Raw genomic sequence first — 23,776 nt, forward strand, 5'->3', positions numbered from 1 at the left:
CTAAATTTTATCCTCATAGCTCGTCCCAAACATCTATAACTTTTAATAATTCGCCAGTGCTCCAGCCGATTCGGCATGCTTAGTAGGCAGCTAATGTGAGATGTTGAACAATAGAATGGCTACTGCTCCGAGTTGGCCCTCCCAAGGAAATCCCATATATACTCAAAAGGCCTCCCAGTCACCGATTTGGATGGGAGAGTCGCTAAATATGTCACCGCAAAGGTCTTGGGTTGCTCGATGCTCCCACAAGCTCTCAACAACTAGATATATGCGGCCATGGCTCGTATCAGACGGCTCAATATCGAATTCGGGGGTGCGAATGACCGCCCCAGAGTCTTCCACGCCACCCTTTGATTCTGCCAGAATACGCGATTGTGATTCTGGGCCACCAGTAATCGAGATTCGGACCATCAAAGCTGGTAGGGAGCGGGTATCGTAATGCAAAGATTCCGACAAAGGTATCGAGCTCTGGAAAGATGTAATAGCTCGAGTGACCCACGTCGCATCAATAGATATCCTCCAGCGCTGCCCCTCTCCTCTTAAAGTGAATGGTGGTAAAGGTATTCGTAGTTTTCCCGCAGTATCAGCCGGGATAGGCTCCATAGTAACCGGCGCCATCGAACCAATTCGTAATGTAAAATCGGCGGCCTGCTGTGCTTCAAATGTCGAGCAAACAAGAGTATAATCGCCAGCTTCAAGCATATCAAGCTCAGCAGAGGCGCAGCCGCGACGGTACTCCCCCGACGAAGCCACCAAGTCTTTCCTCCTGACTGTATTTGCACGTTTCCCTCGCGCCCAAATTAGATCAATATGTACATGAACATCTTTATTGCTCGTGGCCAGCAGAGCGGATATAGGAGTGGCGCGAGAAACTGATAGTTTATACTGGGGGTTTAGAAAATAAGTCGTACACCCCGAGTTTCCTCCAGCGTTTCGTCTATTCCAGGCTCCCTGTTGTTCTGTAAAGTATCTCATCTTCTCCTCAGCTTCTTTAATATCAACTGGTCCGTTGGAAAAGATGGATAACGTGAAAGTGTAGCTGGCTAAAGCTAAATCCTGTTGATCGATAACGATAGTATACGCTTTACCAGCCCTGCTCTCAATTCGCGCGAGTGTCTGCGGAGAGTCAACCAATGGCCCAGAATAGGTTGGTCCATCGCTGAGCTGGACCTTGTATCCTTGTCTGTCAAATACTAGAATGCTCATAAAGCCAAGTTGGCTGGCTACGGCTGCTAAAGAGCCAGATTTATTGCGAGCTATCTCGAGTTCGGCATCTGCAAAATGACGGCTCAGTAAGATCCATACCACCCCGCCGGTCTGCGACACGATTGAGAATTGCGGATTCCGCACCAAAGATGCCGCAAAATCTTTAGTAGGAATAGCCCAAGCAAAATGGCGGTCTTGACGATGAGTAAATAGGGCTGGATTCCAGTTGAGATACATGGACTCGAAATGCTGAGCGATATCCTCAATAGACAACCAGAAGGTACCCGTCCAAGGTGAATTGGCACTGCCACTATCCACATCAGATGAGGGTGTATCAAACTTGGGCCTCCACGGGTTTTTGACTAAGAATTTGCGACTCGATGAATCAATATCTTGCACGGCATAATCGTGTTCTCCTATGAGACCCATAAAATCCCCTTCTTCGGCAGAGATGTGGCCAGTACCAAGAGTAATGATGACATTCTCCATTTCATAAGCTGCCTTGATCCTGTTCCATGTCTCGTCTATGTCAAAAGCTTCTCTGCTACGTGTTACTAGGGTATGTACCTCAACATATTGCGGCAAATATAGTTCCTTACCTTTGGAGAAATAGTTGCTCAGGTATCCAACCGGTCAGGACCCAAAGATCAGTTCCCGAATTGCTACCGGGAAAGTTATAACCACCTCTTACTTTAAGGTAGGCCTTCTCGAGTAACGCTGGCCATAGCAAACAAGGATTGTGTCGATTGATAACGAAGAGGGCCCGATCTGTACCTGAAGCTGGCAGCCGATCATCTATGGTGACTTGACGAGCACAGCCGTTGAAATTCAGCCGAAAGATGTATTTTCCAGAGGGAGAAAGCTTGGGCTGGCCTCTTTCGTGGTCAAACGGATGCATGATTGTAGAGAGGACCTTGACATAACATGTTAATTGGTGTAGCGACATGTACAGTACATCTACTTACAGCATGCTTCCCGGTCCAAATCTTCGAAGCGGCAGAAAGACTGGCGACGACTGAGCAATCAGTAGTAATGTCCTGCACCAAGTCGAGCCGCGTGCTCTGGGCCATAACGCTGTCATCTTGGTCGGCAGAGAAGGGACCAAAGAGCTCATGTGGCCTGTGCCAAGCTAAAAAGTTGGCCACTTGGTTTTCAGAAAGTGGAAAGACGGTATCATCACTGGATATCTGTCAGAACAGGATCTATGATAGATATTCTCCAAGTCTCCAAGTCTCCATGATATAATGAAGATGGATAGGCTGGTAAGGGCCTCACATGAATGGTTTCAGGTCAGGTCCGAGTTGAAACTCAGCACCCAGAGGGTCATCTTTCCAAGGCGGGTAAAAGTTACCGTGAAGTCGTGAAGCGCCCTGCAAAAGACCCAGGCCATTCTTCACTGGTGACGGCGAAGAGGCTGGTAGCTGAGCTTTGAGCTGTTCGGCGAATTTGATAAGCTGCTGACATCTGCGGCGAAACCGAGCTGCTTCTTCTTTACTGATTCCCTTCTCAGCAGCTGCTCGCATATACAGCTCGGCCGCCTGAATAGCATAGTCTAAAGCTTTCTGGCCGGTTGATGTTGCGAGCAGAGACTCTACGTCCTAGGCAGAAAAGCATTGTCAGTGAACACGGGCTATCATAGACGCCGGGCATACGCCGGGATTTCCAAAACGAGGGCCTACTTTTGCTCTCTTCTCCATGCCTCAGGTAGGTGGCATTATAGCTTCACGGTCATTCTATATAGCGATAGCCGACAAGGGAGATAACATTCAAAGTGGGTTTAAGAACAACATGCACCTAACGGAATACCCTTACATCATTGGCAGCACCTTGCAAAGCTGAAAGAAGCCCATAGCTAGGCCGGTGGTCTATTCGCTACCCCAAAGAGAGCTGCTATTGGACAGCTTTGGTTATTAGTCATACTGATGCTACTAGTGACATTGGAGTCTCGGCATAAAATAGACGACGATATTACTATACCGTTGAAGACGAAGAGAAACAATACGATATTCTCCATTTAAAAAGCTTGTTTAAAAACTTTCAATCAATAAGTCTCATCAATTTAGAATATCTCGTTTCGTTCTAATTACAAAGGAAATTTGCTGTTCGCATAACGCTCATATTCATGCGATGCTAGATGGCCATAGCAACGAGACCAGATCAGCCAAGTGAAGTATTATTGATGGGTATATAATCGTATTATCTCATTATTCTAAACCAGTTCGTCTATTTCGTCTCTAAAATCTCTATGCAGCCGAGATACAATATAAAAGGGCTTTATAGCCTTTGGCCTCCGTATCGGAGTCTTTACAGGATCCATGCGTCCATATGTGGTCTCGTATCCAGTGTCATCGCTGCTCATTCCCCAACGCATACTCTGAAAGTTTGATATTTTCTTCTTCTCCAAGAGAACCGAATCTGTTTGCCGTCTTCTGCGATATGAAATGATTCGACGAGAATCTCTTCTCCGAGGACCATCAAAGCTCATCTCCTCTTCGCTGTCCTCCAAGCATGGCTCGTTTTCAATATCACTGAGGTCTGTGGCTTTGGCAGGCGTAGCACCTCTGCTGGCTCTTCTTTGGGGAGGACTGGGCAATACCCATTCACTAATGCCTTCTTCCCACCGCCATCCGGAGAAAATCGTGCTGAATTTCGGATCGGCCGGAGCGGTAACAGACAGGCTCTCCGCAAAGTTTAGATCACGAAGATCTTCAGTCTTTTGGGCTAGCATAAAAGCAAGATCTTTCTGAAGCCCATGTTCAAACCAGTCGGGCAATTTCTCATGATCCAGCTTTGAATAGAGATCAGACAATACCTCTTGGCTGGAGAGTGAGCTGCTGCGCCGGCGACACTGGATAATGGTACATAGAAGGATGATTGTCTGTTGATATTGTTTACCGTTATTCGCCTCGGTGTCAATTGTATGAGCCATGTTTTCAAATTCTTTAGCAACTCGTCTTTTAAATGTGACGTTTGCTAGGTCCGAGTTTGCCACTGCAAGATAGCGCGCAAGGACGAGCAGAAAGGAGGCATTGTCCTGGAGGCTTATTCGGCTCTTATATCGTGCAATGAGCGAGATGCTGCGGTCAAGTACATAAACGAGTCTTCTCCATGCGGATTTTCTCTGTTCCTGTTCTCCAGGTATAATTTGTGATTCCAAAGTTAGCGCCGCAACTGCTAAGCCAGCCGCAACGCGGATTAGAACCTGTTCGATGGCATTGCACTCTGCGGTTTTAGGCCGACTGCCTCGAGCAAGGGTCCATATAGCTGAACACATAAATTCGATAATGTGCGGTTTCGCGTTTCCAGAAGCAAGGCCTTCAAGGCTGGATATCCAGAAACTAGAAAAAACTCGTGAAGAAAGCGCAGATGACGAAAGACGTCCTCCATTGACCAAAGCAGAAACACACTCAAAAATAGGGCCAGATATCTTCTTCCCTTTCACCGAATTTAATAATGCCCAAAGAGATGAGAGATCTTTGCTCTCGCCAAAGTGAGTTGGCTTGGCCTGCAGCAAGGAAATTTGACGTTTATTTATGGAGGCCACCAGCTGATTAGCCTCCTCATTGTCATTCAAATGAGCACATAGCCGTACCAGGAGATTGCAAAATTCCGGTCGGAAGAGCCCCTCAAAGATAGCATTTGATAAGAGATATATAGCTTGAGAGCGAACCACCAGCCTCAATGGTCGCCATCCAGAACGGTCTGCTCCTAAGGTTTCAAGCTGATCAAATAAATCCGAAGCTGCGTCCGATATGTTCCATATTGATTCATCCCCGTTATCTTTTAGCTGCTGTCGATCATATGCATCTATATTTGCAATACAGGCCGGAATTCTGCGCAAACACATAGCAAGTAGCGATTTACCGCGAGGATGCTTTCCTTGAGGGGTAGTTGAATGTAGTAGTCGGTGTAGCCAGTGAAATATTGCTTCATAGCTGCGATATGGCTCGCTGGGCATATGTCGCCGAATCGCATTTAGCTCTTCAATCATGTCGGGTGGAAGCGAATTTAATAAACTGTGCTCGATATCGATATTCTTCACCGGCGTGTCAACTTGATCTCGGATCTTTCGCCAAACTGGTGTAAGGAAGTCGACTGATTCGGACGTTGGAGATACGTTTCCCAGCTTCATAGTCCCTAGAGTACGGACGCTTCGTGGGGGCGTTGCAACAGACTTGTCGGCTACAGACGCCGTTGTTCTCTTGGTCCTTTGGCCGTACGTAGACCGAACGCGCTTCGATGTCGGATCTTGTCCATTGTCTAAAGTTCGTTTGGATCCAGCTGAGGGCGCTGAGGGTTTCTCGGATACCAGCTTTCGGAGGCTAGCTAGACGCGACTGAAGTTGGCGCAGCAATCGTTGACATCGTGCAGCGGTCCATTGTTGAGAACCGTCCGAATCTGAAGCTCTGGAGCCTACAGAGAGTCGCGATCTCGTGCCTGAGCGTTGAGATGGAGGCACAGCTTTCGCTGCCACCGCCAATGAATCCATAAAAAAAACCCCCCCCCCCCAAAAAATCAAGAGCAGCCAAAACTAATAATAGCTACAAGATAAAAGAAGAAGAAAATTGCTAAGCAGTTGCTTAGCCCAACATCTTTAACGTGTCGTGTATCAACATTGCTTTACAAAACAGCGATGAGGCACTACGGCTACTGCTTGTAGTATGAGGCACAAGCTTCTGTTTACTTTCTTCCTTTTTCGCACTAGATCGGAGCGAAGACCCTACTGGGAGTGTTCCTGTTTCGTAGAAAGCCCAGCACTTGCGGGGTACTGACGGCTTACCTATAAATACTGAGCCGAGTCAAGTACCGCCCATGTACCCCGCCGCTCCGAATTGCCGGACCGTATGCTAAATTTTTTTTCTTTTTTCTGCCGGAGCCGATTCCTTTGGTGCGTGACTGACTCTTTCAACCCAATTCTTCAAGGCGTCCCAGTCATTTCCGACCAATATTTAAATGACTGGTCTCTTTATTTGTTCTAAAATATCTCGTCTTTAATCGTCCCGCTTTCTTCATCCCCCCCGTGTATGACAATGGCGGCCGAAGCACAAGTAGCTGCGAATCCCCCTCCAGGTAAAGAGGCCCCAAGTATACAGGGCTTTGTCGACAATCCGGCTGACCATACTGGTACATCCCTGTAGCTGATGCTGTCGATGACAACGCCATGTCTACTCCCGAGAAAGCTGTGGTTGAAGGGGAGGCTGAGGCGGAGGCGGAGGTTGATCCTGCGGCCGAAGGTATTTACTCTGTGCCGCCAATTGCAGCTTCAAGGTCTAACGGCATTGTGCTTGATATAGCTATTATAAACCTCACAATCGTCCTTCCCGATCCCGAGGCTGAGCGAATGCAGATTATGGTGGGCCTTGGATCAAGCCTTTACCCAATCATTGACTTTGTATTAATACAATTATAGGTATCAACCCAAGAGCAGGTGCACGAGATCCGGCAATCCATCATCGACTCTCCTGCGGCATTCCAATACACATGCTTCCACCTTGAGTTCCAGGGCCAGAAGGTCAATGACTTCATTCCCTTGGCCGAGATCCCGGACCTTGGCACCGAGCCGGAATTCCACTTGGTACCGGACGCATATACCGAGAAGGAGGCTCGCATCCATCTGGTGAGGATTCGAGAGCTGATTGGCGCCGCTGGCAACCGCTCCGATGCTTCCCAGGGTATCCTCCCCGGCCTGTCTCTCTATGAGTCTGTGACCAAGAAGCTGTCGACCGAAACCGAGGGCAGCGAGGAACAGTCTCTTACAAAGGACTATGACTTCCAGGCCATTCCTTCGCTCACCAGCCTCATCCCCGAGCCCATTGACCCGGCACCAAAGACGGTCAAGATGGTGGCCCTCTCATCGTGGAACCCCCCACCTTGCCATCTGCAGCAGCGGGGTCATCTGCTCTACATCGTTGTCACCACCAACGAGGGTGAGCAGTTCCAGGTCACTGCGCACGTGTCTGGCTTCTTCGTCAACAAATCCTCCAACGCCAAATTTGACCCCTTCCCGCGACCCGCACCCAAGGGCCAATCCGCTCACTCTCTTTTGAGGTTGATTGAATTGCTGTCGCCTTCCTTTTCTGACACTTTCAAGAATCTCCAGGAGTACAACAGCCAGAGAGACCCCCTGGCCACCTTCCAGATCACCAACGCCATCCCCAACTCGCCTTGGGCTGTGCCATCTCCCAGCTCGGCTCTTTGCACACACTCTCCCGATGTCACGCGACCTCAGGAAACATATCTCCTCGCTGGTGTCGACAATACCGACACACTGCGTGACTGGAATGAAGAGTTCCAATCCGCAAAGGAGCTTCCCAAGGAAACCGTACAGGATCGAGTGTTCCGCGAGCGCCTGACGTCCAAGCTCTTCGCAGACTACAACGACGCTGCCGTAAAGGGCGCAGTACTGATTGCGCACGGAGACATTGCGCCGCTGAATCCCACAGAGACCAAGGATGCGCAAATCTTTGTTTACAACAACATTTTCTACTCTTTTGGAGCTGACGGCGTTGGCACCTTTACCTCTGAAGGCGGCGATGAGGCTGCACGTGTCGCTACAGGAAAGGATGTAGCTGGTGTGCAGATGGTGAACCAGTTGGACATTGACGGCCTGTTCACCCCCGCTACCGTGGTTGTTGACTATCTTGGAAAGCGTATTGTCGGTCAGAGCATTGTTCCTGGCATCTTCAAGCAGCGTGAACCTGGCGAGCACCAAATCGACTACGGTGCGGTGGATGGAAAGGATGTTGTTGCTATTAACGACCAGTTCACCGCTCCTTTCGCCCAACTCTCCAAGGCCTTGAAGGTTAAGCAGCACCCTGTTTGGGACAAGGACGGCAAGCGATTCGATCTTGAGGCCAGTGTGGAAACCAAGGGATTGGTGGGTACGGACGGTCGTAAGTATGTTCTCGACCTCTACCGAATCACACCTTTCGATATTGCTTGGCGAGAGGAGACTTCCACCGCGGAAGGCCAGACAGAGCCCTCAGATTACCCTCACAGGATGACTGTCCTGCGACCTGAGTTGGTGGACTCTTTCGGCCGCTACCGTATGAAGCAGTGGATCGATACCGAATTGGCTCGCCGTGTCAAGCCCAAGGCAGAGGACGCCGCAGCTGAAGCCACCGATGAAGCCAAGGAGGAGGCCAAGGAGGAGGCCAAGGAGGAGACCGAGGAAGAAGCCAAGGACGAAGAGGCCAAGGACGAGAAGGACGAAGCTGCAAAGACGGATTCCAACGAGGCTGAGCAAAACCAGCCCAACCTGGCAGATTTCAAGTTCGGACTCAACCCCGACGCTTTCAGCGGCCAGGTTCCTCGCACTGAGGAAGAGAAGGCTGAGCTTGAGGCCGACGAGCAAGAAGTCCGAGCTGCTGGAGAATACCTTCGCGACCGAGTCATTCCCGAATTCTTGCGCGAGCTCACTGATTCCGACATCAGCTTCCCCATGGATGGCCAGTCTCTTGGCCGTATCCTGCACAAGCGAGGTATCAACATTAGATACCTTGGAAAGATCGCTTCGCTTGCTGTCAACGATCGACTCCGCTGCCTGCGCGACATCTGCATCCAGGATATGGTTTCTCGTGCCTTTAAGCACGTTTCTGCCATCTATCTTCGCTCACTTCCCGTTGTTTTGGCGCCCTCTGCCATTTCTCACCTCCTGAACTGCCTACTCGGCCATCAGCTTAACGCCAAGCCTGTCGCAGATATCGACCAGACTTTCCGCGAATTATACCCTGAGGCTGATTACTCGTTCGAGACGGTCACTCCTGAGTCGCTTCGAGAAGAGATTGAGCAGCAGGTTTCCAACCGTTTCCGCTACCAACTTGGCGCCAACTGGTTCAACGAAGTTCGTCCCGTGCAACTGCTTCGTGACATCTCCATCAGAGCTGGTGTCCAGGTTCTAGCAAAGGACTATGTCTTTGACAGTGCCGCTGCCGGAGCCGCTGTTACCCCTGCCCAGCCCGAGCAGGCCAATGGCGAGACCAAGGCTGAGCCCAAGACCGAGACCAAGAGCAGCAAGAAGAAGAAGAAGACCAGAGAGAGCTCACCTACTGCCCCTGCAGCCCCCGAAACCGTCTCTACTTTCACCCCTGACGATATTCAGAAGGTTGTGCCGGTTGTGAAGCACTCTTGCCCTCGAAGCTCGCTTGCTGAGGAGGCCCTCGAGGCCGGACGTATCTCCATCCTTCAGAACCAGAAGAAGCTCGGACAAGAGCTGTTGTTGGAGTCACTGTCCCTCCACGAGCAGATTTACGGTATTCTCCACCCTGAAGTTGCGCGAGTCTACAACAGCCTGTCTATGCTGTACTACCAGCTTGATGATAAGGAGGTCGCTGTTGAGTTGGCCAGGAAAGCTATTATTGTTTCCGAGCGCACTGGCGGCGTTGACTCTGCCGAAACTCTTCTCAACTACCTGAACCTCAGTCTCTTCTTGCACCAGGTTGGAGACAGCAAATCAGCGCTGGCCTATTCCATCCATGCGCTGAAGCTGTGGAAGATCATCTACGGACCTGGCCACCCAGACTCCATCACCACGATCAACAACGCGGCCGTGATGCTACAGGGTGTCAAGGCTTACCACGAGTCTCGACTGTGGTTCGAAGAGTCACTACGTGTGTGTGACTCTGTCTTTACCAGACAGTCCATCAACTCCGCCACTCTGCTGTTCCAGTTGGCGCAAGCCCTCGCGCTTGACCACGACTCAAAGGCAGCTGTCAACCGGATGCGTGAATCCTACAACATCTTCCTCGCCGAGCTGGGCCCAGAGGACAAGAACACCAAGGAGGCTGAGAGCTGGCTGGAACAGCTGACCCAGAACGCCGTTTCGATCGCCAAGCATGCCAAGGACGTGCAGGCCAGACGTCTTCGTTCTGGCATCCGATTCCCTGCGCAGTCTGCGCAGGCCGTTGGCGCGGTGCCGCCGCGTGGAGCCCCCCAGATGGACTCTCGCAGCATTGACGAACTCATGAAATTCATTGAGGGCGCAGACTCATCCAAGACCAGCTCCAAGAAGCGACCTGGACGTGGAAACCCCAAGCGACGAGGAGCGGCCAAATAAATAAAGAAAAAAAAGCCTATGAGCGTACCACTTTGTAGCAGGCATGATTTTACCGCTAATTCTCGATATTGACTATGTATTAACGAGAGATGCCATAGTTTCATGAATGGGTATGGGAAAAGGGGTTTTTGTTAAGGACAAGGATGGCGGCTCAGTGGAAAAATTCCTTGGATGTGCTGTTCATGAATGTATTATATAGTGTACAGGAGCATAAGAAGGAGGAAAAGCAAAAAGGATCATGTATATCTACGTACTATATAGGTGGGCTTCTGACATGACATTTAGAAGCAGACCATGAAAAGATAACCTCACTCATCAACGACATATGAAGATAATCTACCTCTCAGTATTAGTGCTCGCGAAATAACTAGGTACATAATATGTATTTGCAAAACGTTTGCTCTTGAACAATCCTGTCTCTTTTCTTTTCTGTTTCTTTCTTTTTTCTGTTTAAATACAACTAGACGTAACGGGCATTTCTGCTCAGCAGACACATAACTCAATTCATACAATAGCCGCCATCGTTAACCAGGTATCACATACCACCCATAAAACACCATAAAAAAAAACGTGAGGTCAATGAGGCGAAATGCCCTCATAATATGCCCCAACTCGTACGCCCCCATCCCCAGCTTTCCATTTACCCTTTAACCATTCCGTATAAAAGTACAGACCAAGATATAATAAAAAAAGACATAAAAACATAAAAACGTGTAAGAAAACAAAATCGTTTCCCTTTTTTCCCTATCCTCTCATTAAGCCAAAAACACCATTTTTATGAACCGCCTTTCAGGGCGCCAATTGAAACGCCTCTTCCTACTGGAGCGTGATATGCGCCTATACTTTGAAATCCCCTAAACAGAAAAAAAAAGTCAATATCAAAAATCAAAAGACAGCGGAGAAAAAAAATATACTGGACTTCCGTTGATTTAACGTACTTCATCAAGTCAAAACCTTGCTCATCTTCTGGAGAATCGCCAGCCTCTGCAGGCCCTTGTTGGCCGGGTTTCTGCGGTCGAGATGGACTGCTCGGCGGCGACTTGCCAACCGTCGGAGGGCTACTGCTCCGTGTGGGAACCTCCCGAGATGCTCTCGAAGGGCTGACTTCGTACGGCGCCATCGGCTTCAGCGGCGTGCTGCCAATATCGGCGTATTTCCAAAACGGCGCCGGCGAGCTTGTCGGCATGTGCTGGCTGGGTCGCTGCGCAGTACTCGGAGGCGCAAGCTTGGGGTGCACTCTGGGCGGCGCCGGAGTAACGAATGATGGGTTATCATCTTGCAGATACGACGATGTCAATGTGGGCGATTGGGGGTGAAATCCGGGCAGCGGTGAGTCGGTCGTCGTTGATTTTCTTGCTCGGGGCAGAGGGCTCCCGTCGGCAGTCAAGGCTGAGCTCAGGCCGGTTTGGCGATCGTATGCGCGATCAGGTGTTGACTGTATGGCACGGCGCGAGGATTGGGGAGGCGGCGATACAAGCGGCGATCCTCGCCGTTTCTGCGCGGATGGAAGATCCCTGGCTAGCATGTCTTTGGGGCCATGCGTAATGTAATTCAGCTGGCTCGGCGATGACGGCACCGATGATCCTCTATGGCCGCCGCGTCCTATCTTGTAGGCATTTCTGACCATTTCTTCTCGGGCTTCAGGCACAATATGCCATTTCATGCCCTTTCCCGGCTCGTCGGTGGTTCGAGCAACCTTGTCGAAGGATTTGTTTAGCGACAGGTTGTGCCGGATAGAATTCTACGTCGCAAAAGATCAGCATTCACTTGGGCCAACATAACATGTCGATGCGACAGCATAGCTACTTACCTGCCAACCAGCCGCATGTTGGTGGCGATAATAGGAATAACTACTCATTATGAAGTTATAGATGCCGTTGAGATTCAGCTTGCCGTCCGGCGCATTGATAATAGCCTGCGTGATCATCTGCGCATAGCTATACTGGGGCTTAATATGTTGGTTATCGTCAAGACTAAGGTCTACACCGCTAGCTCCAAGGATTCCTCCAGGTGTGCTCGCTGCGACCGGGGACTTTGTGATCGCTGCAGCGTTGCGAGATGAGGTTGGCGTGCCCGGTCGCTTCTGGTCTATCTTGGCGGGTGTGTCTAAGCCGTGCCGGCGAATCTGGGCGTTGGCAGCCTTTGGTGTCCCGATAACCCGTCCGCATCGCTGAAGGAAGGTAGGGTGAATATGAAGTGCACTGAGCTCTGACGGAAGCACAAACATCATTTCCACGTTGCCGATTTCGACCACTTCACCACTGGTCAAGGCATGTGATGTCTGGGCCTTGACGGGCTGGCCATCGACCTTTGCCCCGTTGCGGCCCTTGACGTAGAGCATCCATTTTTCGTCCTTGGAGTTGAACGAGATGGATGCATGCTCGCGCGACACCATCTTGCTTGGGCCGAGGTCGATGTGCACCGCATCGTGACCACCATCAGCGCCGCCGCTTGCCCCGCCATGCGACACTTCTGGTGCGCGTCCAATGTTGACGTTGAGCTTGGTGATGTAATATGTCCAGTCCTGCGCCGCCACCTTGGCATATGCCTTTACACCATCGCCGTTGGCCTCGTGGATGGCGTTGGAGTGGTCTTTGCTCGCCTGGACCGGCTGTGTCTTGAGCTGCTGCGTTACTTGCGCCACCAGCTGGTCATCTTCGGCTCTGGGCGACGACTCAGCTTCGGGAGCCTGCGATGCGGGTGCGCCGTTTGCGTTGCTCATGTCGGATTGGTCTGGCGACCGGGCCCTCTTGCGACGCTTTGCGGGACGGCTGGGGGACGAGCTTTCGACGTCGGCTGCGGCGATTTCCTTGTCTTTGCTGCGCACATCGCGCCGGCCGCGCTGGCTTCTTTTTGCCGACGCTGGCATAATAAATATTTTGTTTCTGGTCTTGTATGTATATTGAAAACGATAATAGTGGTCGAGGTTCGCCCGTGCGTTATCGTGGGTGGAGCTTTTTTATAAAAAACGATGACGACGGCGGCGAGCGAAAAGTTGCGAGCTTCGAAGCTGCGGAGATTCTGTCTAAGCGGATGATGGCGTTGGAATAATATTTTTTTTTTTTTCACTTTTACCCAGTCTGCCTTTTCCCTGTGGAAAAGCTAAACGCTGCTGTTGCAAGATGTAAAATCGACGGTCCCGAGGTGGCGCATGCGAGGCCACAAAGCCTGGCGATCAAGTTTGTGCGCCCCAGGCTGGCATTTAAAAAATGCTTTTTTGCTTTTGCAAACAGACAATGAATCAATCCAGAAGTGCCCAGGTATTTTTCGGAGCCTTGACGACAGAATCGCGTTCGCGTCTGCCGACCCACCACTTAAGAATGGGTGGAACTTTAAAGTGGTGAAGGTACCTGGGTACTTGCGAGGGCGGGTATCTTTGTTACAGCGCTCCCTCCATGCAGGGCGAAACAAGGCAGAACAGGGCGCGCGACCCGCACTGGCGCTATCGAAGGTACTTTGGAGGACGTTACGCCAAAAGTCTCTGTGGTCGCCCAGCTACCAGCTGCAGTGTGTCAGTTCCAGTTCCCCATACGGAACCGCGGAGAGCAACAAGCCAAGTCAGGCTGGAATTTGATAATGGCAGAAAGTCTTGAATTTATCGAGGCCACCGCCCCGGCTATGGATGCAGCAATAGCCGCGCAAGAAGCCCTGAGATCGATCTGGCTTCAACCCTTTATCCCTTCATCCCTTCCAGGTTTGGCATCCCTTGAAGCAATATACCTGTAGCATTGCCGGCCACAATAAGGGCAGGGCTTTGATGGAGGGGCACGCTGCTTGTAACTTGTATGGTGTCACTACTGCTGTTACTACTAGTGGGTACTGGGCACTCCGTATAAGTGATACTGGGTACCTGCAAAACACCTCTAAAGCTACGTAAAAAGTACTTTTTCTTGCCACTGGCGTGTTCCGTGAAGATTCGCACAGCTAGCAGCAGGATTCAACCCTGCCTAATGCTAATGCCTCGTCCCGTTGACGAAACAAAAGCGCATGGCAAAGGTGCACATGCCCAAGCACTGACCAGGTTGGTGAGACCATGACCTTGCCTTAGCACCCTCCAACATGTGCAAAGTCCTTACATGCATATCATCCCTGCTGCTCTAGCGCCGAACAGGCCTCTAGAAGCCCGGAAAATAGTCCTTCCGGCCGCGCGCCCATGTTTGCTGCCAAATCCTGGTTAAACGGCTGGCTAGCATCGATTTGTCGATTGCTACGGACTAAGCTAAGTCATTCTTTAAATTTTGGGCGTGTTTTCAAACGGGCGGCGTCGGCAGTTTGTTCATCTGCCGCAATCTGCACACAAATTCGCTTCGGAAGGCGCCTGAAACATTTGCTTCCAGCCCTCGACAAGGCTTCGCAGGAGTCGTCGCTTATTGAATTCGAAATTCCGACTCTCGATGATGCTCTAGGGCTGCTCAGCCTCAACCGCGACACACCATGGCTAGCGAGCAGGTCTACGGCGTCACGCCGCCAATTTCTACGAACCTTCCGACCGAGGCGGAAAAGCGCGCAAGCGACGCCCTCATCGAGGAGCTTCGACGCCAAAAGACATTCGAGAGCCCGTCAGAAACCGATAAAAGGCATGTTGAAGCACGGATCGTCGCAGCAGCTCGGCTTGTCATTTTTCCCCCTTTGGCTGACTGGTTGCGCCATCTAGACACAAGGTCCTCGATTCGCTCCAAGAGATTTGCAACGAGTTCGTCAGAAAAGTAGCGACAGAGAAGGAGCCCAAGAACGAAATCCTCATCAAAAATGCCAGGGGCAAAGTGTTTACGTACGGCAGCTTTCGCCTGGGAGTCTTCGGACCTGGTTCGGATATCGACACGCTCATCGTCGCCCCCAAATACGTTACTCGCGAAGACTACTTCAAGCACTTCCCTGACCTGTTGGTCTCGATGGCGCCCCCAGGCGCCATCACAGACTTGACTGTTGTCACGGATGCTTTTGTGCCCATCATTAAATTTGAGTACTCCGATATCAGCATTGATCTAATCTTTTCCAGAATCATCCAGAAGCAAATCGCCCCCGATTTTGATAATCTGAAGGATTCCAGCTTATTGCGCGGTTTGGACGAGGCCGAGCTGCGATCCCTCAACGGTACAAGAGTCACGGATGAGATTCTTGCTCTTGTTCCTGAAGAGAGTACATTCAAGCTTGCCTTGCGAGCCATCAAGCTATGGGCGCAGCGTCGGGCCGTCTACGCGAACATTATGGGTTTTCCGGGCGGTGTCGCATGGGCCATGTTGGTAGCTCGTGTTTGCCAGCTGTATCCCAAGGCTGCGACATCAGTCATCGTCAACAAGTTCTTCCTAGTGATTGGTCAATGGCGCTGGCCGCAGCCTGTATTGCTGAAGCCCATAGGTAGCGGCCCTCTCCCGGTCCGCGTCTGGAATCCCAAGGTATGCATTGGAGAAGCTGCTCTCAACCCGTTCATAGACATGCTAACACGATTAACTGCAAGGTTTACAAAGGCGATTCATTCCACCTTATGCCCGTCATTACCCCAGCGTATCCCTCAATGTGTGCGACTTTCAACATTACCCGATCCTCGATGACCATCATTCAGCGCGAGCTGCGACGCGGATTAGAAATCTCTGAGCAAATTATGGTTGGCAAGAGACCGTGGAGCGACTTATTTGTTAAGCATACGTTTTTCACCCAAGGGTACAGATATTACATCTCAGTCGTCTCTGCGAGCAAGGACAAAGAAGCGCACAAGGTCTGGTCGGGCTACGTAGAGTCCAAGGTTCGAATGCTCGTGCAAAAGCTGGAACAACACTCATCCATTGCGCTTGCACATGCGTTCAATAAGGGATACGACCGACGGCATCTCTGTAAGAACGATCACGAGATCGAGCAAGTACAGGAAGGAAGTCTCGAATTTATCATCAAAGATGAGGGCAAAGATCAACCCAGCGAAGAAAAGGCTCCCAAGCCCGACGTGAAAGAAGGTTCTTCAGAGTCTACCTCTCCAGTCGAGGTTTTCACCACCACTCATTACATTGGTCTTGAGCTAGAAGAGGGTATGACCCTTTTATTCCACATACCTCCACAATTTGTTTTTCATTTTCATTTTTGGAGATTTCATGTCTTGTGATGCTGATTTTACAGGCGCCAAATCTCTGGATTTATCATACCAAGTCGATGAGTTCAAGGTCCTATGTACCAGTTGGAAGAAGTATCAAGAAGAACTGCAGCCATCAGTATCTCTGGGTGTACAGCACGTTCGAAAGTAAGCTATATTGCCACCGCCTTTTTTTAGTCGAAGAATATTGGTTGATAGTTGGCAAAGTTTCAATCTCCCAGACGACGTTTTTGAAGCCGGAGAAATCAAGCCTCAAAAGAAGAGCGCTAAAAGCCTGGCAAACAAGAAGCGAGGCCCGACAGAGGTAATACGATCGCATCGACTATCCCCCCGCACTGTGGGATGCGATACCTTCAATCCAGTCTCCTAAGGAGGGAGAGAGTATACTGACTGGTTGACAGGACAACACTCCACCAGCGAAGAGACAGCAAGCTTCAGTTGTAGCTGCTGGTTAACGAGACATATACAGTGCCGCGGTTCAAGCTTCCATTTCCGTTTGGACAATTATTTCCTGAAATTTCAAGCTGACGTCAAGGAAGTGGATGATTCTTTTTTTTCTCTCTCCGTCGTAATTCCGGCCAGTATCATCTGGAAACTCAGCGTACACGATCGACCTAATAGTTTTCCAACCCCCATTGTTTTACTCTTTTTTTTTTTTACTCTTTTTTTTCTTTTTTTTTTGCATTGTCTTTGTCTTATTTCGTACTCCTCCATCTTTGAGGCGGGCATACGAAGTACATAATAAAACGGCGCCTAATCTGATATTAGCAGGGCGATGATAGCGGGCAGCTGCGGTATCGCCACCTTATACCGCATATTCTACGATTCCGTAGCAAATAACCTTCGGTCGTATTTACACAGACGCAAGGGTCCTCTGAGATAAAACTACCCTTTTTTTTTGTTCAGATTTGCATTTAAACCCGTAGCAGGGGATTAAATTTAGATAGGTAGATTTGGTTGCCATGAATGCAATTACATTTCAAGACATTTGAGACTGGTCTATGAATCCGTGAAATGTGTGAGACAATAAATCGTATTAGGCCTATTTTGTAGTCACAAAGGGAGTATAGGTCAGACGAATGACTGCCCTTGTCTACCTAGTAGCTTATAGTTTTGTCATATATAGTTTTTTGTCATATATTGCGCCCTTATTGAACTTTTTAAGTATCCAGTCCCTCTCCCTCAAGATACAATGCCAAATAATACGGCATTGCAAGCCAAAGCCTCTCTGTCATCATAGATCGTCATCATCCAAATCGCTGCCACTAGACCATTCATCCTCATACGCAGCTCCCAGTTCGGCCAAGCCATTCGCCAAGTTCTCCCTGTCCTCTAGCGGGATACTCAAGGCAACTCGTGATCGCAGGTCCTTCATCTTGTACACAATCGAGCCGTCAGAGGCAAGAGATGTGTGAACGGCAATATTGTTTTCGTCTTCAAGATCGTAGTTGTATATTGATGGGAAGCTGTCAAGAATGGGATAAAGGAGAGAAGTTTCGTAGCTTTAATCACAGTTAGCTTATGAAAGGGTATCATGATGTAGTGCTGTAAAACTTACTTTCGAACGACGGTGTTTCCAATGATGGGGCGCTCGTTTGCCGCAGACTCACCGCCTGAACCATCCGGTCTCCGCATACCCGACAGTCTTCCAAAGGCTCGTTTGCTGCTGCTCCCCATCTTGACACCATCTTTCAGACTTCCAATCTGTGACAGGTCCATATCCGGAAGCTCCTCCGTATCCAAAGCCGAGGGTCCAACAGACATTCGCATATTAGCGAGGGTCTGCCGGCCAGACACATTCAGGCACTCTGCCATATCAGCCATACTAACAGGCTGGGTCTTTCCATCAAGTCTTCGACGAGATGGTAGTGAGGCGCTTTCTGCAGCTGTGGAGAGTAAGGCGGAGACATTCCAAACTGAACTATTATCTAAACCAACGCCATTCGGGAGGCGGCCTTCAGGGACAGCAAGCGGCACCACCATGGAAGCCTGGGCACAAGCTTCATTCAGACTCAACGCTGTGTTAGCCAGCCTCAGTCGTCGCTTTTCTCTCGCAATCGTCGACACAGGGCTCTGCAACCCCCAGACCCATATACAAGTCTTGGGATTTTCATCCCTCAGTGCCTCAAGATATGAGCTAGCAAATCCTCCCCAGGCGTCATCCAGCGTGGTATACACCTGAATGCCCTGCATCTGATCACACTCTTCCACAAACGGCCTCCAGTCTCTGTCGACAATCTCATCCTCCTTCTCCAGCGACTCAAACAGCTCGGTGCCCATGGAAAACCGCTCAAACGGCATGATGCTAGAGTGTAGCTCAAAGTCGTAGAGCTGCACCAGCGACTTGGGGTGGTAGTAGACGCGCGAGAAGTCGGACCAGTAGCGGACGTCTGATGATGAGAGCTTGGCTGGCTTGAGGCCGGCGTCGAGGTCCCTTTGGTAGTCGATGGATGAGACGGCATTTTCCTTGTGAACTGCTGGTTTGCCATGCCTAAAGCAAATAATCAGAATCAAAGAAAATAAAAGACATTTTATATAAAAATAGATCTCCTTTGTAAAACTCACCAGAGAGAAGCCATAGCTGCATCCTCGCTCGGTGCATCATACATGGGATTAATCTTGCGAAGAGACCCAAACCCGCCCTTCAAATCATATACCACCGTCCTAGGCAGAAACGTATCCGATCCATCCTCGCCTACGCCAGCTCTCCAGTGGATATTGTGGTCAATATATGACTTTTCGTCTTCTGAATAGGTGAAATACGACTCTTGTGTGTTCCAGAAGTGAGTAGCGACGTAGTTGCTGAGACTACCCAGCTGCAGGGTCACAATCTCACGCATGGTTGTTGTCTATGCAATGGTTTTATGCTTGAACAATGAAAAAGGAAGAATGAATATGAGTAATGGTGAGTCAATGAGTCATTTCAGCCGGCTATTCTTTTTGTAAATTGTAAATATTGAACTGAATTTTTGAGCTCTCGCAATAGCTACAGGGTACGTTGATGGATGCTGACTAATAATTATCGCCATCATACGGCACAACTTGATCATAACTTCGCTTCATTCTACTGTTTCAAATTTTTATTTGTTGGAAAAGTCATAGGTATAGTCATTCATCTAATATATATATGCCATTATATATGCCATTAGACAAGCCTGATTACGATTGCTGTAGATCATACTAGACCATGTTATCAGGGGGCACACAGACGAAGAAGAGTGCAGATATAGACTTTGTGAAAAAGAGTAGATTATTATATATATAGTAGCCGTCCGCCTCAAAACACGCTATTACAATCATCGAGGCATGATTTTACAACCTTCATAGTACATGAGCCTCTCCAAAGAGACCGGAACACTGAGTGGCTTGGACGTAAAATGGTAAACAAAAAACAAGACAAGTACAAAGAAATGAAAAATAAATGAGAAGAATTTTTTGGCTGTCCACCGACCGTAACATCATACAAGTCATTTCAACATTTCGACGCCAAACCATCCGGGCGAGCAAGCCATGATGTAACAAACCCAATAACACCAATGCTGCTGACGAGCTCAAGCGTTAGCCTGCTGTTACACTTGATCTGGCCGGCTAGCCCCAAAAGCCCGAGTGGATCCTGGTGATGGGGCACTGGTTCATCACGCTTTGACTTTTTGTGTTTTTGGCGTCTCAGCTTCTGGTTGACCCTTGCCAGCGGCATGTTGTTCATTGTCATGCCAGGCACTGGCAGCTCGCCAAGGCGCTCTGCTTCAAGGCTCTGTCGCAAGCTTTCTGCCCAGCTTGCCATCTCTAGCGGCCGGTCGTACTGTTCGGCCGAGTATGAACGTCCCCATAAAGAAGGGGAATAGGAGTACATGCTCATCGGCTGCCGACATATGAGGGCTGTCTGCGCCGAGGAGGTAATAGCTGTCTGCCGTCGCCATCGGACGCATTTGAGGGAGGCAGCATGCCGTAGTCTTGCGCTTCCATCGTGCGACATGAGCTGCTCCACAAGCCTGCTAAGATCAGTAGAGACAAGTGGGCGCACATATTCTGAATTCATAAGTACACTCGCGTCCATTACGTCGTCGTCAGAATCAGATATGCTCGAGACGGCATAGATATCGGAAATTTCAGAAGACACGCCAGGAACGCTGAACGAGAAATATTCCACATCCTTTTCACGCAGGCTGTCATTGATATATTGCTTGCAAGTCATGGCCTGGTCATTGTTGATCTCATCGGCGCGGGCTAGCAGTGGGATGACGTTAGTTGTGTTCTGCAGCAGCCTGATTGTTTCTACATCTGAGGGTTCAGGTCCTGTAACATGTCAGATTCAGGTGGTCTCAAGCAGTCATGTCATATAGAAAGGAGCAATACCTGTATGAGGCAACATATACAATACAGCGTCTACAATAGGCTCTGTTCCGCTGCTCAAGAGGTTCCAGAGGTCACCATCACTGATAGGCCGGTTTAGTAGTGGGAGAAACTGTGATTCAACGTAGCGGATTGCTGGGTGGGTGCTTTCAGATCTTTGCTGAGGCGGACAGTCTACAAAGCAGAGGTTGCGATCAAGCATTTCGTCCATGGCCGAACTTCTTCGTCTCGATGCAGTAGACGGATCCAGTTCTGCTTTCCACCATGGGTAGGGGCGGGTACTCGCATATACTTCCGACACTTCGCCATTATTGTGACTCGATACGGGGTCAACATGAACAATATGCTCGCTAGATTGCGCGATGGCTGTGATCAGAGTTGACTTTCCGATACCTTTGCAATATTCAAGTTAGCAGACATATCCAGGTGTGGACTGTGCCGAGGCGGGGAACATACCATCTGGACCCGTCACCAGGACCTTGAGCTTTCCCAGCGATTTTCCTGTGTTTGAAAAGGGTCGCCGCCGCGGAACGGTCAGGCTGGGCATAATAAGCTGAGGCGTATGGCTTCCTGCGAGATCCCCTACTGTATGCGAATAAAGACCGATGTCGCCTTGGTGAGGGCTGATAAGACTTAGAGAAGAGCTGATTCGGCTGGCGGACATGGAGTGGACTGGCGAGCTCAGTGGCGACGAGGCTGAGCTGATGACAGATTCAGGGCCTGTAGGTCCCAAATTCACCGGTGTCATGGGCCTCGAGAGATCGTGAGGAGTCTCGCCGCCCGGCTGGGATGATAGGGACGGCGAAGGCCATGATATGGAGGTTGATGCTGACATGTTGGATCGGTGGTTACTCTTGCCGGCCCGCTGATTCGATTCATACTCGCTCTTGTAGGGAAACCGCTGCGTATGAAAGCTCATTTCGCTCAAGTCACTGATCGAATCCTCCGTGCCGACCATGTACGTCATTCCAGGAATCGTCGCATTTGGCGTCAAGCTATCCGGTCGCCCACGATGGGCTGATGCGCTGCCGCTCGCCGGAACCGGTCGCATGTTGGACGCTGGACGCTGGCCGCTGGCGATGGACTTGTACGCTGCGTAGATATCGAGGAAACCAAAGGTGCGGCCTAGAGAGAGGGCTTTATAATCCGACGTCTAGCACCGTAAACATTTATAGAAGCAAGCGACCTTGAGGACGGCTGACGTGTGATTTAGCCTTTGGGGAGAGTCTTGGTCGGTGTTTAACGCGACAGTGCAGTCGAGCAGGTATGAAGTACCGTCTCACCGAGTACTTGGCATGTACTCGGGTAAAATGCTGTGGTGGAGATTCGCGACGCCGGAGAGCGGGGAACGACATTCGGGTACATTCCGCGTCGTACTCCATACTTTGCATTTGTTGGGAGCAGCGCTTGCCATCACCCAAGACGCTCGTCGCAGGCGCTGTCACGTCACTGCTGCTAAAGGTGCTACTAAGGGTCCTGTAGTGAGTGTGCTATAAAGTGCTATATCGTGTAAACGATCCAACGTGCAGGGAGCGTCCCCCCAAATCCCATACCGCAACATCAAGACCGCGCCAGTAATACGGCTTGCGCAAAGGTGCTAATGACACCATAAATGCTCCGTGTCTCTGCATGATGCGTCTGGAGGTCTGCCAACTCGCACCCCGTATAAGGAATACCCTCCTTTAGGATCTCTGGAATGCAGGCACCGCACTCTAGATAGACACGCCGTTATCTAAGTGCATATCGCAGGTCCACTATAGCGGGGCAGCCTGATCCCGTCTGTCTATTCCACTTTAGTGCTGCCAGCTCGCCAGCCTCTTGGGGGGACAAAAGCTCGCTGTCGTCGATGCTAGTATTGACTCATCTGGATACAAGCAGACGAGCTGTTCGGTAGCCAGGCGCAGCAGCAAGAAACACCACCGGCAAGATGGACGGCAAAAGACACCCCAGTTCGTTCCAGCAGCTGGAGAAGCTCGGAGAGGGCACTTATGCGACTGTGAGTTGTACTTACTCCCTCTTGCACTATTGTTTCTGCCGCTACTGTACCGCTCCCTGAGCGTTGTCCTGCAACTCAACGCAATGAATCTCGGCTAATCTCCATTTTTACATGTTCATCATGATAGGTGTTCAAAGGCAGAAACCGCCAGACTGGCGAGCTTGTTGCGTTAAAGGAGATCCACCTCGATTCCGAAGAGGGAACACCATCAACCGCCATCCGAGAAATCTCTCTTATGAAGGAGCTCAAGCACGAGAATATCGTTGGACTTCACGATGTTATTCACACCGAGAACAAGTTGATGCTCGTCTTCGAGTATATGGATGGAGATCTCAAGAGATATATGGATACCCACGGCGAACGCGGCGCGCTGAAGCCAACAACGATCAAGTCCTTCATGTATCAGCTTCTCAAGGGAATCGACTTTTGCCATCAGAACCGGGTGCTGCACCGAGATCTCAAGCCGCAAAACTTGCTCATCAACAGCAAGGGATGTTTGAAGCTGGGTGATTTTGGTCTTGCTCGCGCCTTTGGTATCCCCGTCAACACCTTCTCTAACGAAGTCGTCACCCTATGGTACCGTGCGCCGGATGTCCTGCTCGGCAGCAGGACATATAACACGAGCATTGATATTTGGTCAGCTGGATGCATCATGGCCGAAATGTACACGGGACGGCCATTGTTCCCCGGTACGACAAACGAGGACCAGATTGTCAGGATATTCCGCATCATGGGCACTCCCACGGAGCGTTCATGGCCGGGAATTACGCAGCTGCCAGAGTACAAGCCCACGTTCCAGATGTACGCTACTCAGGACTTGCGGAGCATTCTTCACGCCATTGATCCTACCGGAATCGATTTGATTCAGCGCATGCTTCAGCTTCGACCGGAGCTCCGCATCAGCGCTCATGATGCTCTGCAGCACCCATGGTTCAATGACATTGTCCTTCAACAGCAGCAGCAACAGCAGCAAGCTGCTCTTCAAGCGCAGGCGCGGAGCTTCCAGCAGACGGTGCCTTCCCAGGGGTTCGATAACAATTATTAGCGACAATAGATCGCTGCGCGTCCTGCGCGGCTGAACACC

The 23,776-nt window shown here is 50.2% G+C and overlaps 7 protein-coding genes across 7 annotated transcripts; 3 read left to right on the plus strand and 4 right to left on the minus strand.

The window, feature by feature from the left end:
• Nucleotides 1-162: 162 nt before the first annotated feature.
• Nucleotides 163-5,695, minus strand: GGI43DRAFT_386074 (uncharacterized protein; the record flags this gene model as incomplete). The annotated part of the gene is made up of 5 exons (XM_083203741.1): nt 163-1,747; nt 1,806-2,119; nt 2,172-2,385; nt 2,482-2,804; nt 3,515-5,695. The coding sequence occupies 5 exons, from the start codon at nt 5,693-5,695 to the stop codon at nt 163-165; spliced, it is 4,617 nt and encodes a 1,538-aa protein (XP_083057984.1).
• A 178-nt stretch (nt 5,696-5,873) lies between these two features.
• GGI43DRAFT_411465 (translation initiation factor 3 subunit CLU1) lies at nt 5,874-10,585 on the plus strand. The gene is made up of 3 exons (XM_083206716.1): nt 5,874-6,440; nt 6,501-6,559; nt 6,617-10,585. The coding sequence occupies exons 1-3, from the start codon at nt 6,368-6,370 to the stop codon at nt 10,259-10,261; spliced, it is 3,777 nt and encodes a 1,258-aa protein (XP_083057985.1). The 5' UTR covers nt 5,874-6,367; the 3' UTR covers nt 10,262-10,585.
• Nucleotide 10,586: 1 nt separating this feature from the next.
• Nucleotides 10,587-13,554, minus strand: GGI43DRAFT_411468 (fork head domain-containing protein). Its single transcript, XM_083206717.1, has 3 exons — nt 12,072-13,554; nt 11,200-12,002; nt 10,587-11,115 (listed from the first exon to the last, which is right to left on the minus strand). The coding sequence occupies exons 1-3, from the start codon at nt 13,128-13,130 to the stop codon at nt 11,037-11,039; spliced, it is 1,941 nt and encodes a 646-aa protein (XP_083057986.1). The 5' UTR covers nt 13,131-13,554; the 3' UTR covers nt 10,587-11,036.
• Nucleotides 13,555-14,484: 930 nt separating this feature from the next.
• On the plus strand, nt 14,485-17,330 carry GGI43DRAFT_411474 (polynucleotide adenylyltransferase PAP1). Its single transcript, XM_083206719.1, has 6 exons — nt 14,485-14,838; nt 14,916-15,657; nt 15,720-16,281; nt 16,370-16,490; nt 16,551-16,647; nt 16,745-17,330. Exons 1-6 carry the CDS (start codon nt 14,696-14,698, stop codon nt 16,796-16,798), a joined length of 1,719 nt encoding a protein of 572 aa, XP_083057987.1. The 5' UTR covers nt 14,485-14,695; the 3' UTR covers nt 16,799-17,330.
• A 28-nt stretch (nt 17,331-17,358) lies between these two features.
• GGI43DRAFT_411478 (tubulin domain-containing protein) lies at nt 17,359-19,282 on the minus strand. The gene is made up of 3 exons (XM_083206720.1): nt 18,909-19,282; nt 17,902-18,834; nt 17,359-17,845 (listed from the first exon to the last, which is right to left on the minus strand). The coding sequence occupies exons 1-3, from the start codon at nt 19,181-19,183 to the stop codon at nt 17,578-17,580; spliced, it is 1,476 nt and encodes a 491-aa protein (XP_083057988.1). The 5' UTR covers nt 19,184-19,282; the 3' UTR covers nt 17,359-17,577.
• A 533-nt stretch (nt 19,283-19,815) lies between these two features.
• GGI43DRAFT_386079 (Septin-domain-containing protein) lies at nt 19,816-21,747 on the minus strand (the record flags this gene model as incomplete). Its single annotated transcript, XM_083203742.1, has 3 exons — nt 19,816-20,639; nt 20,700-21,089; nt 21,153-21,747. 3 exons carry the CDS (start codon nt 21,745-21,747, stop codon nt 19,816-19,818), a joined length of 1,809 nt encoding a protein of 602 aa, XP_083057989.1.
• An 876-nt stretch (nt 21,748-22,623) lies between these two features.
• GGI43DRAFT_424406 (cyclin-dependent serine/threonine-protein kinase PHO85) lies at nt 22,624-23,737 on the plus strand (the record flags this gene model as incomplete). Its single annotated transcript, XM_083208362.1, has 2 exons — nt 22,624-22,692; nt 22,820-23,737. 2 exons carry the CDS (start codon nt 22,624-22,626, stop codon nt 23,735-23,737), a joined length of 987 nt encoding a protein of 328 aa, XP_083057990.1.
• Between the last annotated feature and the right edge of the window lie 39 nt (nt 23,738-23,776).

This window comes from Trichoderma evansii (assembly GCF_050947405.1).
Source record: "Trichoderma evansii strain SZMC 28006 chromosome Unknown GGI43scaffold_18, whole genome shotgun sequence".
Taxonomy (NCBI): domain Eukaryota; kingdom Fungi; phylum Ascomycota; class Sordariomycetes; order Hypocreales; family Hypocreaceae; genus Trichoderma; species Trichoderma evansii.